We start from the raw sequence: 16,421 nt of genomic DNA, 5'->3' as shown, positions 1-16,421 counted from the left end.
GAAATAAAAAATGTATTAAAAATAGATATTTAAATTTAATAAAATATTTTTTTATTTTAATTTATATATTCTAAATAGAAAAAGTGGTGCGGAGGCTGTCAACTAATCAATTTGTCGAAGATATTATACCAGAAAAGGAAACAAATAACTAAATGCTGATTAAATAAATATTAGGAGAGGAGAACACAGACCGTATCGTCTTCCGCTTCCTCTTCTTCACATTGAGAAGGCTTTCTCTCGGGCGGAGCGTCAAATTCGAGGTTGAAACTTCGCCTCCTTCCCTCCACCTTTGCGGCGAAAGCATCTGTGCATTAGCCGCGGCGCGCTTGAAATTCTGAGAATTGGGGGAACGTTCTGCCAGGTCTTGGTGTCGATGGGAGCCCGCGTGAACGCGGACGGGACGAACGGCAGTCCCTTACCTGCCGGAAGCGGTGGAGGTGGTTCATCAGCTTTAAGAAACTCTACCGATGGTACCGCGGCGGCGGCGCAGGCGCTGAAGCATAACCCTGGGTTGTCGATTGAGTGGTCCGCCGAGGAGCAGGCGACCTTGGAAGAAGGGCTTAGCAAGTTAGTATATCGGACTTTCCTTTCGAGTATAATCCTTATAGTTTGCCGAGTTTTTTTTTCCCTGTTGGAGTAAATAGTTTATTAGATCCAGAAAATTAGCTGTTTGGAGTGGATGATTCTAGATAATTATGCTTTGAAGTTTTTAAAACGAACAAACTATTGTCAGATTTATATTTGTGGTGGAAGTCTGTGAAATTTTATATATAGACTACGCACAATCTTTTCTTGAATATAGTGAGAGCTTTTGCATCGTGTTTTCTCATTCATTTGGAAATAGTATAGTGTTCTTGATCCCTTGCAAGTGGAACGAAGATTCACTGGAAACTTCGGCAGCTGTGACAACTTTCTGTAACGAATTTCCTCTCTCCCCTCTTTAATTATCATATTGACGCCGAGCAGAATATAGATTATTCTAGGGCGTGAAGTTACAAAGGGATTAAGAAGAAACAAGAGAGAATAACGAAATAAGAAGTAGCTCAAGATAGGTTTTAAAAAACCTTCTTGAGAAAATAAGAGCAGAAAATAAAGAACAAAATAGATATAGCCGTAACGTGGCTTAAGCGAAATCAATTGATTCAATATCAAAATAACTTGTCCCTAAACATCATCTAAGCATAGGTTTATATAGCTCTCAAAACCCTCAAAAAAAAAAATAGAAAAATAACCAACTAGATTTATTCCCTAAGATTTAGGATAAACTAACTATCAAGACTCGGTTCCTAAGATTTAGGATAAAATTAAATATAAAAAATAAACTAAACTTAATTAACGGATAACTACTTAAACAACCCCCAATTTTGGATTCTCTCTTGCATCAGTCGCCTGGAGTTGAAGAGAACTCGTCCTCGAGTTTAGGGTGGGTGTATCCGGCTCCAGAGCACAATGACTTAGGTGTTTTACATTAAAAACATCAGAAGTTTTTAAATGGCTAGGAAGTCGCAACCGACATTGTCATTAATTTTTTCTAGTATCTCGCAAGGTTCAATCTTTCGATCTTTGAGCTTGTTGTATTCACAAACAGGGAACGATCACGAGTTAATACAGCCCAAACTATATCATCAAGATCAAAAAGAACCTGACGTTGATGCCGATTTGCCCTTGTATTCGGTGTTGGTTTCTTGAATAGCTTGCTTAACCTGCTCATGAATAACTCAAAGATGCCTGGCCATCTCCTCTCTCAGCCTTGGGGTTAGTTTGTCCGGGACGCGAAATAGAGACTAAATCTAGTACCCCAGATGAGTTTCGTCCATAAACAACTTCGAAAGGACTCAAACCAGTGGTCCTGTTTTTTGATCTATTGTATGCGAATTCTGCTTGAGGTAAACTATATCCCATTGCTTCGGTTTGGTTACTATGAGACATCTCAGAAGATTTTCTAAGCTCTGATTCACTACCTCGGTCTAACCATCCGTCTGAGGGTGATAGGCGCTGTTGAAGTTTTGCTTCGTCCCTAGCTTTCCCCATTAAATCTTCCAAAATTGACTAACAAATTTAGCATCACGATCCGAAGTAATAGTTTGAGGAATACCGTGTAAACGCACAATCACTTTGAAGAAGAGAGTGACAATCCGAACAACATCCATGGTTTTGTTGCATGCCACAAAGTGAGCCATCTTATCTTGGAGAATCGGTCCACCACAACTAGAATAGAGTCTACGGTCCGTTGGGTGCGGGGTAAACCCAATATGAAATCCATGCTAACCTCATACCATGGTGCTTCGGGAATTGGTTAAGGAGTATACAAACCAGCATTGGTGAGGGTTCCCTTAGATTATTGACAAACAAAGCAACGGTTCACGAAATGAGCTACATCACTGGTTAGCTTGGTCCAATAGAAGTCGGAAGAGATGAAGGCTAATGTCTTGTCTCGGCCAAAGTGTCCTTCGTTATGCAATTCACTGATCCTGTGCTGCCTTAAGAAACAGTCTGGAATGCACAATCATAGTCCACGAAATAGATAACCATTGTGCAAAATAAAGTCATTGTGAAGTCCATTAGTTACCTCCTGAAATATTTTGCCAAAGGAGGGATCATCAACATACATATCTGAGAAAGATCCAAAGTCGGTAACCTTAATACCCATGGTAGTAAGTAGGGAAGAGACTGCACAAGGGCTCATACTCTCATGAGTATAACCTTGTCTCAATAGCTCCACAACTTGTCATTGTAGTTTTTCAGCATCCTTAGGGCTAACACGGTATGCCGGCCAGTTAGGTAAGATTGACCCCGGAACGAGGTCAATCTGGTGTTGAATGTATCTCCTAGAGGAAAGTCCCGGAGGAAGGTCTTCATCCATCAAATTAGCAAAAGTTGGATAGGAGTGGTTGCACCTCAGCTGGTAGATCTAAGTCTAGGTCTATTTTATTGCTTTTGTAAGGAAGCAAAGTATAGACCATGTCTTCGTACTTCATCTTGTTCAAAAATCTGGACATAAAAAGTAGTGTAGAGTTATTAGTTACCAAATCTGAAGGGATTCCATCTCGTCCAGACTCCGAATAGAGTTGCCACGTTAGAAGACCACGAACTCATCATCTTCCTTATAAGTAGCCTTGATCGTCCTTCTTTTAGATTCAAAAGGAAAGTTGGTAGCTTTATTTTCTTCTCGTAACAACTCCAAGGGGAACATAGTCATGTTATGGTACGAGATGATTGTATCACTGGATGCTCCTGCATCAGACACCCTAGGTTTAAAAGAACTCATCCTCGAGTTCTAAATAATGTCTTCAACATCCATAGTCTCCCTTTTCTTTGCATTGTCTTCCGATACGGCACAAACTGCATCTTCAAATAAGACCAAAATCTCATGGTCATCACCATAGAGTGCCTTGTCAACTTCATCATCGAATATTAGTTCGCCTAGTGCTTCGATCTCGTCTTCGTCGTAAATTGGATCACCGAATAATTCGATCTTGTCGTTGTCTTCGCTGCCTCCTGCAATTGGATGATCGAGAGAGTAGGACTGATCGTACTCGTTATTGTCGAGGTCCGCATCCTCATGGTTGTCTCCGCCGCCGTGAGAGGAAGGGGGGACGTAGAGGCACCGAGAGTTGGTGTTCTCTCGAAGTTGTAGGTTGTGGGGTGGTTGAACCCGTATTTCTCGAAACCAAACTTGTGCTTGGACAACTCTTCTCGATTGGAAATTAGAGATTTTTCAAAAGGGGAATAAAGGAACTTACGATATTTACATTCTCGTGTCGCTAGACGTTAAGATAATTTTGTGACTTGTCTCTGTAGATACTGAATCTCGTCTTGGGTGCTACAACCACAATGTAAGGCTTCCTCAGCAGGAACCTGCCTTTCACGATCATGACCACATCTACGACGACCCTCCATTGGATCTTAATGAGCTCTGATACCAACTGACGCCGAGCAGAATATAGATTATTTTGGGGCGTGAAGTTACAAAGGGATTAAGAAGAAACAAGAGAGAAATAACGAAATAAGAAGTAGCTCAAGATAGGCTTTAAAAAACTTTCTTGAGAAAATAAGAGCGGGAAATAAAGAACAAAAGAGATGTAGCCGTAACGTGGCTTAAGCGAAACCTATTGATTCAATATCAAAATAACTTGTCCCTAAACATCATCTAAGCATAGGTTTATATAGCTCTCAAAACCCTTAAAAAAAAAAAATAACAGAAAAATAACCAACTAGATTTATTCCCTAAGATTTAAGATAAATTAACTATTAAGACTCGTTTCCTAAGATTTAGGACAAAATTAAATATAAAAAATAAACTAAACCTAATTAACGGATAACTATTTAAAAAAACTCCAATTTTAGATTCTCTCCTGCATCACATATGGCGCTTATGAAGATCCTTGTAGATGGTTGAGGAGTTAGGATGATGTACTGCAGTTGTCTAAAAATACAATGTGTCTGTTCAAGCAAATTATATGGTCCTTGATTTGAGTGGATCAGGGCAAGAACCCATGTTTGTTCCTGTTTTGATGACATTGCTTGTGTCTGAGACTCTGAAGCTCTACATTGAAAAGGATTGGTAGGATGAGAAACTAATTTATCTTTTTGGCGATATATTAATGGTTGCACCTTGTCCAACTTGGTATTTACGTTAGTCAAAGTGGATTTATCCCGGTATCCTGATAGACGTTGATGAAAACATTCATATCTATATCATAAACTGTCCATCCAATTTGGGTGGAAAAGGCTGCACTGGAGATTAAAAATCCAACTTAAAAAATCAGAATTTTTTTTTACCATCTATTTATGATTAATGCTTTTAGTAAATAAAATTTTAAATTTTCCTCCTTTCCCTCCAAGGAAACAATCAAATGAAAACTATTTCATAATTAATTTACTATGAGTTTTCTTCTCCTACTCCCTGATTGTTTCCTTCCTTCGTAGGAAACATGGCCTGTGTTTGCCTTGCTTTTACTCAAGGTTCCATTGATGGATTTGCAGGTATGCTTCTGAAACAATTCTGATCTGCTATGCAAAAATTGCCATGAAATTGCATGACAAGACAGTTCGTGATGTGGCAATGCGGTGTAGATGGATGACGGTAAGTATGATATAAAAGCTTGATGTATGCTTAATAATTTTGCAGAATATGCATGCCTTTCTATGCTTGTAACTGTAAACATGTAACATCATTTTTGTATTTAATGAATATTGTTCTGATTCTTCAGAAAGTAACTTCTAGAAGAAATAAACATCAGAAATTCCATTAATTTGATGATTTTGTGGAAATATTACCCTTTTATTGAATTGAGAAAGCATATATTGCATGTAGACAAGGACAAATGATTTCAATAACTGGTATTTTTCTCTCTTCTTTCTGTGTACATGTTTTGAGGTTCAATTCTCTTCTTCTTGGGACCACATTTTATTTGACAGTTCTGGATGTTAAATAGCATTGGGTTACTTTTTATTGGCATTGGAAACACAACACACTATGATTGGGTAACATTTCACAATTTAATGAATGTTCTACCTATTTGATAGAGTGGTTAAGGGATTATCTATGGTTAAACCCTTAATAACTCATCAATAGATACCCTTTTGGTAAGAATAGGTTATCTGTTTGGGCTTGGATGTTGTTAGTTGGACATCTTGTTTGGGCTAACGGATTTATAATTCTTAATTTCTTGGCATGGATTAAGGGTGCTAACAGAAAGGAGTGGCAAACCTGTTTAACACTGTAAAACAAGCTTCGTTTGAAAATTCTTGTAAGGGCCATAAATGTTTCATGTAAGCTTTCTGTTTGTCTATACAGGGGTGCACCTGCTTGTCCTTCCTCTTTATCTGATTGTATTATAGAAAATGCTGTTAACATGGCTCGAAAGTTTACTTTTAGCACTTCCATTAGCAATTTGCAAATCATTTTCCATACACAAAATTGAACAACTTGTTTTCCGAGCATAGAATGTTTTGATTAGTCTATCTGTTGAAAGATTAACTTGAGGTTTATGTTCCTTGGTGATAGAAGAAGAGCAAAAATTCTGTCACTAAAACTTAATTATTTATCACTAAAAGTTTTAGGGATGATAATTTTATTAGTAGATTTGTTGACCTAAGTGAAGGGGAGCCTTGGCACAACGATAAAGTTGTTGTCATGTGACCAAAAGGTCACGGGTTCGAATCCTGGAAACAACCTCTTGCAAAAAGCAGGATAAGGTTGCGTACAATGAATCCTTTCCCGAGACCCCGCATGGCGGGAGCTTCGTGCACCGAGCTGCCTTTTTTATTTGTTGACCTAAGTCTTGTATTTAGTAACATTTTTTTCATCAATAATAGACTATATTTTTAGAATATTGTTAATAAATGATACAGTAGTTATAAAATCCAATTCATCATTTATGAATTAAGATAATAGCTTTCAAGTAAACATTTTCAACTGTGGCTATGGCTTTTTGGTTAATAAAGATGTTTCTTTTCTTTAGAAAAAGGAGAACAGCAAGAGGAGGAAAGAAGAGCACAATCTGGCAAGAAAAAGCAAAGATAAAAAGGTGAATTACCTATAGCATATACTCACTCATATATTTATGTGGTTATGCTATTAAAAGTAACTGGAATTTTCAATGTATCATATTGTTGTATGGATATTTTTTTTTTGAATAATCACCACTTCCAGTATGTTAAGAATTATTTTCATGTGTTGGTTAAGTTTGATCAACTTTCATTTTTTTATAAATTGTTCTCATTATGGATCTACATATATATGGAAACTCTGAGAATCCTAACCATTTCCAATCCCATTTCAGTTTGGCATTAGAATGATAAAAACTTTCACTGCCAACCATTATCTTTCTTTTCTGTTTTCATGCTATCTTGTTGCGCCTGTGCCACTACTTTCCCTCTTAATTTTGGGTGACTAGTTGATAGATGCTATCCTATCCATCTCTTGACTCTGGATTTGTGTTGCTTCTTCCATTGGCATTGCTTCTGAAGTTACAACTTGCCTATCTACAGATGCTTTTGAGCAATTATCCTAGTGGTGGTTGTGGTGATGGGCAAATCCCTTTTTCTCCTTGCACTCTTTGTTTTTTGATCTAATCCAAGGTTTACAATATTGTTTGTGTTGGGGTTTAGATCGAATGATACAATTTGTCATCAAACTGTGCACACCCTTTGACACACATTGAAGTGTGCCAAGATGAGTTTAAATAAGTTTTACTTCTTTCAACCTTTTCTATTTATTTGATTTACTTCCAAAAATAAGTTTGTAGCAATCAGATAGTAAGTAAAACTTTTGTGCAGTACTGAGCATTCTTCAACATGTGACAAAGCCTATGAGATAAATTCGAAACGGTTGTACTCATTCAATCTCCTTTTGCTTAGATATTTTACTTTTAAAAAATTGACTATATTGATTAGTTAGTTGAATAATAGTTTTATTTAATTATTTATTGTAATGCATATCGAGATGGTTTTTGATAAGTTTACTTCTTTAATTCTCATCCACTTAACTTAGTGGCTTTTAGAAATACGACTTAGATAATCAATTAAATTAAAAGTTTAGAAATAAAAAATAAAAAATATCTTTAAGTTCATCAGAATTCATCTTGACACATTTAAACATGTGCAGAAGTGAGTCAATGCATGCCTTCTGTTAGCATGGTATGATACCATTGGAATGAGTAGCATGGTTGGTACGGGAGAGAAGATGCATGCTGACCAGTATTAAGAACTTAGAGGAACAATATATTTCAGCCATGCCTAGCATGACATGAGATTCCAAACCATACATGTCGGTAGTTATTTTATATCTTTCAATGACCATGACTGCTTTCAATGACCATAACTGCTATGTAAACTTAATCTGCTTTGTCTTGGATATTTGCCAAAAAAAAAAAAAAAAAAAAAGAGGGTATTTTGTGTTCCAGATCCTTGGGAATGCCATGTTATTTACATTTGAAACCTTCTCCTACTCTGGTTAACCTATGAGTCTTGCATTGCTTTAATATATATTTGATGAAACTTGTTGAAGGATCCGCAGGGACTTGTAATGGGCTTTCATCATTTGGAAGAATGTGGACATCTGTGTCTAATTACTTCTCTAAATCTGCCATCTGATTTTTTATTGTCATTCTCACAGGAGAGGGTTTCAGATGCTTCTGCAAAAGCGCTAAGCTACATTGGAACACGTCCTAATGTTCCTACATATCCACCGCCAATGCTCCCAGTCGATGATGATGACATTGCTTATAAAGGTTCTGACATCTTCATTTGTCCATTTCTAATTTTATTGTGGTAATAAGATTTTGACTTGGTTTCCATTTGAAACCATATTTTGATGTTACAAAAATGATTGTGCTTTAATTGATCTAAATGTTACTAGGCATGTAGTCTTGTATGAAGTTCAATGGAGAGATAACATCTATGTAGTTGACCACAAATAGTTAGGACAAACATTTGATAACAACAAATCATCTTTGTTTTGGACATTAATTTAGTAGCATAAATGATTACTAATATTTGGATTAATATATTTACTTCAAGCAATGTAGAGTAGTACTTCATGAGGAATACATTTTTATGTACAGATATTGGTGGACGAACAGGAGAGCTTCTTGAGAGTAATGCAGAGGCCTTCAGTAAAATATCAGCAAATTTTACTAACTTAAAGGTGTGTATATTCTATGTTTCAGTTTTGTTTGGTTCTTTGCTGCGTCTAACAAACTGGAATCACTAATCACTAATGTTTGTGTGGGCATAGCTTTTGTTGTAATTGGACTACTAGTTTTCTGCAGAGTTATCTAGCCTCAACTTCTATGCATAGATTTGGCTATGATGAACATAACGAACCATGTTTCTTTCCTACTGCAGATACAAGACAACATCAACCTGTTTTGCCAGACACTGGACAATATACTATCAGTCTTGAAAGAGTATGTTCTTTTGCCCGAAAGATTTTTGTTTTTTGCACTATGTTTTCAACCTTTTCGTGGTAATTTTTAGAATATACAGGAATGTGTAAGGATCTCGAGCTCAAAACAAACACAAGCGCAGCGGAATATATTTTTCGAGATCCTTCCGGAAGATCTAAGCGAAGGAAATCGTATACTAGCGGTGATGAGAGTTATATCTTTGTTGCATAAACACGAACTCCCGATGACAACTTTGTCCTCATTGGATCTCAGCACAATCAAGTATTCGTGCCTTTTTCGGTATTCACACGAACACGTTCGGTCCACCTTACGGACTCACAAACTTGGAGAAGAAAACCACCTAAGGTTGTGCTAGCAACCTTTTTAGGGAGTTTCGGCCAAAGGTGGAAGAAGAAGAAGAAGAAGAAGAAGAAGAAGAAGAAGAGCAAGAACACAAGTCTTTTCATGAAATGAATCAAAACCCTTTTTGTACTCATTCAATCAAACGCCTTAATGTCAATTGTCGTAATTGACATTAATATTTGTCTTCATCCAATGCATCATCAATTTAAAATTGACTACCTTTTTACTCTTCATCCAATGCATGATCAATTCTAAATTGAACATTTCTCTTCCTTGATGAATTCAAATTCATCGAGTCACTTAATGAGTCTAACTCATTAATCCCTATCAATCCGAATTGACTCAATGAGTCTAATTCGAATTAGACTCAATCCAATAATTGGATCCAATTGAGTTTAACTCACTGAGTTTAATTCAGATTAGACTTAATCTAATGATCCCATATGAACCCATCTCCAAATTAACATGTTCTTTGTGTGTGTGACCAATAGGTTCTCGTAACGTTGGCAATGTCTCTAAAATCATTTTAGATACATAAGTAATGAGTGACATCTACCAAGGTATCATTGCTACCCAACTGATGAGAATGTCAAGATCCAACCTAACCTTTTTGTGTCTATTATCTTGTATGACTCAATTCTTCTATCCTTGATATCTAGATTGATCAATGAGACATAGATCGTGTCATCCTCTTATCAATTTTTGTATTTCTTGATCTCTAAGTAGACATAGTTAATCAAATAAGCTCAATATCGCATATTGACTCATTCGAGTATGATCATGCATTCTTGTGTCCTACTAATCAAGGGGTCACAGATATCGCTTCCGTCATATGAAAGGGATAGATCCCATCTACATCACTCATATCCCTCCGCATAACTTATTGCATACCCAATGATCGACTTTATAGTCCACATTATTACAGGTGACGTTTGCCAATCCGAGGCATGGTCAACCGGCGGATCGTACGACGGAAGCTTCTACTATCTTGTCAGGGATATGCATATCCTGTTAAGGTATGATGTCAGAGACACTTTCTTGATAGGTCCTTTCATATGACAAATTGGAGAACGTGCCTACTACCTTTGGAGAACATGCCCACGCCTTGAGAAGCATGCATGTCACCCACTAGAGCACTATATAAAAGGGTCCATACACCGGCGGAGGTACGCGTTATTCACTATTCATATCTGTGTCTATTGTTGCTCCGTCTTTTTCCTCTTTCCGATGACTGACTTGAACATCAGGGGCCAATGCTGGGGACCCCTTCCCTGGCTCGGCACTGACGTTTCTTGTACTTGTAGAGCGAAGCGAGGTCCACATCCAGTCAACGTAGAAACCACATCCCCAGCCAACCATCTTCTCGATTTTCGGACAGGATCATATATATAAAATGACAATAGAAGAGAGAATAGGAAATTAATAGCAAATTGGGAACTAATTATTTTGTTCGACATAGTTGTTTATTTTGAATAAGTTGTGAAAGTTGTTCCACATTCCTCCTAAGCTAAGGAATAGATATTTTCCATTAATAGCTTGACTATAAGATCATGAAATCTAGAACTGTTTAGTTCATTGTTAGCGCATTAACCAATTGTAGTTCTAAAGGGACATGACATACACACTAATCCTTTCTCCAATTTTTTCTTGATGAAATATCTATCAATTTTAATATGCTTAGTCTGACCATGTTGAATAGGATTATGAGCAATATTGATAATTGACTTATTGTCATAATAAAGTTTCATGGGGCATTCCTATCTGATTTTCAAATCATCTAGAATAATCTTCAACCTGAGTAGTTCATGTAATTCTTGAGTAATGATCCTAAATTTTGATTCTACAGATGATCTTGCCATCACATTTTGTTTCTTACTCATACATGTCGCCAGATTACCACCAAGGAAAGTATAATATCCTGTATCTGATCTTCTATTCACTAGAGAACCTACATCTGTGTAAGCTTCTAAAGCTAACGTTTTATTTTTCTTGAACAAAATTCCCTTTCCCGGAGTGTCTTTCAATTAATGTAATACTCGGTAAGTAGCTTGGAGGTGAGATTCTCTTGGATCATGCATGAATTGACTGATTACACTCACAACATATGCTTTGTCTGGACTAGCGTGAGCAAGGTATATGAGCTTACCAACCAACCTCTGATATATCATTTTGTCCACAGTTGGTTCTTCCTTAGCTTTTCCTATTTTGTGATTTGGATCCATTAGATTAGAAATCGACTTACACCCAATCTTCCTTGTTTCAGCTAATAGATCAGTCACATACTTCTGTTGAGAAATAAAAATTTCTTTGATAGATTATGCTACCTCAATACCAAAGAAGTATTTCAATTTGCCCAATTCCTTTATTTCAAACTCCTCTATCCATTTCTGCTTTAGATCATGTTTTTCTTTTTCATCATTTCCAGTTAAATGCTATCATCTACATAGACTAGAATGGTGCTTAACAAAGAAAGTATGACCCCCTTGGCTTTGATTATACCCAGACTTCTTCATGACTTTTACAAATCTTCTAAACCATGCCCTAGGAGATTATTTTAGACCATAAAGAGTCTTCCTTAATTTACATAGTATGTTATCAATATCCCCTGCAAATTCTAGTGAGAGGTTCATATAAATTTTGTCATCTAAATCTCCATGGAGAAATGTATTCTTCACATCATACTGTAGGAGTTGTTAGCTGAAGTGTGCAGTCAAAGATAGAACTCTGATAGTATTCATTTTTACAGCTAGAGCAAAAGTTATAATATACCTCATATGTCTGAGTATAACTTTTTGCCACCAACATAGCTTTATATTTCTTAAAAGATCTATCTACTTTCTATTTTAGTGTAAAAATCTACCTACAATCAACAATGTTCTTCCCCTTTAGCTTCTCAACAACCTCCTATGTCTTATTCTTTTCTAATCCATCCATTTCCTCCCTCATGACAACCCTCCATTCCCTTTTTGGCAATGTCTTATAAACAGTATTGGGAATAATCATGGTAATTAGATTCACAATGAATCTTTTGTGGGCTTGTGATGATAGATGTTTAAGAGAAACATAGTGAGATAGAGGGTAGAGAGAGTGTTTGGTGCATTCTCTAGTACCTTTTCTAACATCAATGGGAAGGTTAAGGCTATATGTTAAGTTAGTGGATGATTCAATAGGTTGTAAAGGTGGGTTAGATCTTACAATGATCCCAGTGTGGTTGAGGTTCTTGGACTTGTATTGCTTCTAGAGCGACCTTCCTCCTTGAATACACTTAAGGAATACTTGGACTATCCCAAGAAACACTGGATGGAAAGGAAGATGGAGGTGACTCACTAGATGGAATATGAATAGAAGGTGATTCAGAAGATCAAGAGCATTAATAAGTTCAAATGACTCGGAAGCATTATTTTCTGTCACTGAAATCTCCCCCCGAAGATAGGACTTGGAGAAGAACGGGGTATGTTCAAATAAGGTAGCATTAGCCGAGATGTAAAACTTTTGAGATGAAGGGTGGTAACGCTTGTACCCTTTTTGAGTGGATGAGTATCCAAGGAAGACACATTTGATGACATGAGAGTCTAGTTTACCTTGTAGTGGACCATGGATATGGATAAAAGCAGGTCATCCAAAAATTCTAGGAGTAAGTCTATTTATGGTTCAGAAATGAAGATAAAAATCGTTGAGCAGTTGCATGAGACTCTTATTATCTAAGATACGTGAGGGAAATTTGTTTATCATGTATGTGGCATTAAGGATAATCTCTCTCCAATAGGATTTAGGTACATTGTTGTAGAAAAGAATGACACGAGTAGTGTTGAGTAAATGTCCATTTTTCTTTTTGTTATTCCATTCTATTGGGGTGTATGAACACATGATGAATCATGAATAATCCCCAGAAATTGGAAGTAGGAGGACAATGTTTGGTTGAAGTAATCTCTAGCGTTATTGGTCCTAAAACTTTTGATTTTCACTTTAAATTGATTTTGATTCATTGAGTGAGAATTAGGAATAATAATGCTGACATCATATTTTTGTTTGAGGAGAAACAACCATGTAACTTGGGGTGCAATCATCAATTAAGGATACAAATCATCAGGTCCTTGAAACATTGGGAATATTAGAAGGACCCCGCATGTCACTATGAATTAAATGAAAGGGAGAAACTTCTTTTATTGCTAATAGGAAAGGATACACAAGAATGTTTTGTCAATTGTCAATTCGCAAACATCACATTAAAATTTAGAAATATCTAATCCTTCAAAAAGATGTGGAAACATGACCTTTAAAACTCTAAAAGAAGGATGACCAAGACGTTTGTGATACAATCAAATATTATCTTTGTTGGACGAATTGTGAAAGGATAAAGATCAATTAGTCTTCATAGTGAACTCAAGGTAGTAAAGGTCACTATGTTCCTTAGCAAGTTCAATCCTCCTTCTCGAGTCCTAATCTTGGAAAACACAATAAGGAGGAGAAAAAATGACATGACAGTGAAGTTCTGTAATTAATTTTTGAGCGGAAATAAGGTTGGCCGACAATTTTGGTACATGAAAGACGTTTTAAGGATAAGGCTAGCAGTAAGGTGAACATTTCCCAAACCAGCAAAAGTAGCTAAAGATCCATTAGCTACTACAATTTTTTTTGTTGCTTGGGCTGAGATTATAAGTGTAGAAATTTTGAGAATTGGGAATCACAGTCTATTATTCATAAGTTATTAAAAAAAATGTTTGAGGTATTCATACAAAAAGGGAGTGAGGAGATACATGAAAGAGTCAAAGAGCACACGCTAGATGGTTTATCAAGAGAACTCAACAATTCTCGAAGTTTCTCAATTTTTATATTATTGAATCCACCGAAGAAATGTAGAAATGTAGAATCAGCCATGATAAAGACATGCAGAAGCAGAAAATTAGCAATGAAGGCTTAATGCTATGATACCATGTGGAAAAAATTGATGTCTCGAATTGTATTACATTTAGAACGAGAATACCTATTATATATAAAATTATAATAGAAAAGAGAATAGGAAACTAATTATTCTGTACATAGAAAATTAATATCTTTCTAAAATTAATATCTTTCTAATTACATTTCTTGATTTCCTACTTTGTGCTCATCGCTATTACTATTCATACTTATTCAAACTGTCACAGTTGTTCGACAAAACTGTTTATTCTGTAAAAGCTGTGAATGTTTTCACAGTTGAACATAGTTTTGATCGATTGACTGATGTTGGATTGTTGCAATATACGGGCATCCTTTCTTTTTGGTTTTCCTTGTTCCTCCCTCTTTCTTTTTCATGTCAACCAGTACAGATCCAAGTTAACACACTAACTCCACACGAGCTGGAAACTTACGGATAAGATTTGAGATTGAACATGTAGAAGTGGATGTGTGAGGTCACTAGATAATGTAAATTACTAAAAGTATTTTCTGTGGTTACTTAAGTGGAATCCAAATAGATGATGAAAGGGAAGGAAATAGATTAAGAAGATATAAATTTCAAGGTACACAAATGTTCAGACAATGGACATATTTCATATTTGGATGAATGAAATTAACCGGAGTTGAAGGAATGGTGCTTGATAATTCAATGTTATCCAATTGACCTGAGTATTAAGGTCTACGTAATGCAACCCAGCTGGTGGGGAATATACGGTTTGTTGGTGTTGAGTGGACACTGTTTATATAAAACAACTTGGTGAAATAAATAAATGGAAGCAGTTATGCTTGTTATAAAAACATGATCAGGTTTTACTAGATTTTCACATGTAGTAACATTAATCAACGTTCCCTAATAAGTATATACATCATAATTGCATGTTCATCAAATTTCTAGGCTGAACTTGCCAAACGTTCAAATTCTGACCTCAACGTACAACCTAAATTTGTAGGCTTTGAGCATGTATCTGAAGAAACTGAACAGTCTTTCAGTGATTCAAGAAGAATCTGTTCAGAGACAATTACTGAAACTTTCACTTGATATTCTATTTGCTCAGGATATTTATCAAACTAAATTTTTAATCTCGTTGCAGCTTGACCGATATGCCTGAAATAATGAAGCAGATGCCATCACTTCCAGTGAAGTTGAACGAAGAGCTTGCCAAATCGATCCTGCCAAGGCCAAATATGTAGACTGATCCATGGCCACCTCGTTGCTCTGCCCAAGGAAATCAAACACTTTTCTGGTTGAAATAGGCAGTTAGTACCAGTGGTAATCTATCTGTTGCCCTGGTCGTTGTAATAATGTTAATAATGTTCTTTGGTCAGCCGATTAGTACATATTGTCTACAGATAACCTAAGCAGTCAAGGATTTTTTTTTTTGGTTAGAATTGATGATTAATTAGTCTAATGCACAGTTAGTAAATAGCCTTAACTCTATGTGTTTGTTCTGAAATTGTCAGTGATTAACCAGATTTAGTGGACCTTAATGTTCAAAGGTACCTTTAATTTAATATTGCATCTCTATTTTGTTCCCATTTGCCAGGAGAATTGCAAGAAGATATGTGGTGTCGGAATGAAAGTTTGTAGTTTGTTAATTTATTTTCTTCCAAAATAAAGACTGTTGAACTTATTGTTAAATAAGTGTGTTAAGTTACTTTTTTTAATTGGCCAAATCATAAATGTTTTACGTCATATTGATGGTTTGGTTAAAGGAGACACATATATAACAAATGGCATGAATCCTATTTTGCTCTCAGAACATGCACTTTTTTTTTTTAATACAGATATACATCACTTTGATTAATCCTGGAGATGTCTAGTTAAAGTTTTTCATTATCCTAATGGTGAATATTTATGGACTTATTTAAATGACCAATATTCTTAAGTCCGTTTCTAAATGATGACCAATATTCTTAAGTCCATTTCTTAATGAAGAGAAATAGAACATACACTATTGTGCAGCCATAAACGGGTCTTTTATATTGACTTTTAGGCTCTCTTATATCGAATTTTATGTTTCAATTTTTGTGCTTATATAACCAGGAAAATTTTCTGAAGTACTTTTTAAACAAATTTGGTTAATATTCGTATGCAAAGACTGAGAGTGATAGCTTGCACATCTCCCTGTGCACCAAATCTCCCTCTGCATCAATATTGTTATTGGTTTTTTAAAATCACTAAAATAATATTGTTGCTAACTTACATTTTAAGAGATTATAATTTTT

The 16,421-nt window shown here is 35.9% G+C and overlaps 1 protein-coding gene across 1 annotated transcript; it reads left to right on the top strand.

Annotated features, from left to right (window-relative positions):
• Window positions 1-146: 146 nt before the first annotated feature.
• Window positions 147-15,731, top strand: LOC122049114. The gene is made up of 7 exons (XM_042610570.1): window positions 147-567; window positions 4,987-5,086; window positions 6,468-6,533; window positions 8,123-8,237; window positions 8,571-8,653; window positions 8,854-8,915; window positions 15,287-15,731. Exons 1-7 carry the CDS (start codon window positions 374-376, stop codon window positions 15,384-15,386), a joined length of 720 nt encoding a protein of 239 aa, XP_042466504.1. The 5' UTR covers window positions 147-373; the 3' UTR covers window positions 15,387-15,731.
• The last annotated feature ends 690 nt before the right edge of the window (window positions 15,732-16,421 follow it).

Source organism: Zingiber officinale, chromosome 1B (genome assembly GCF_018446385.1).
Source record: "Zingiber officinale cultivar Zhangliang chromosome 1B, Zo_v1.1, whole genome shotgun sequence".
In the NCBI taxonomy this organism is placed as follows: domain Eukaryota; kingdom Viridiplantae; phylum Streptophyta; class Magnoliopsida; order Zingiberales; family Zingiberaceae; genus Zingiber; species Zingiber officinale.
Note: the sequence above shows the minus strand (reverse complement) of the source record. Positions and strands in the feature narration are given on the sequence as shown.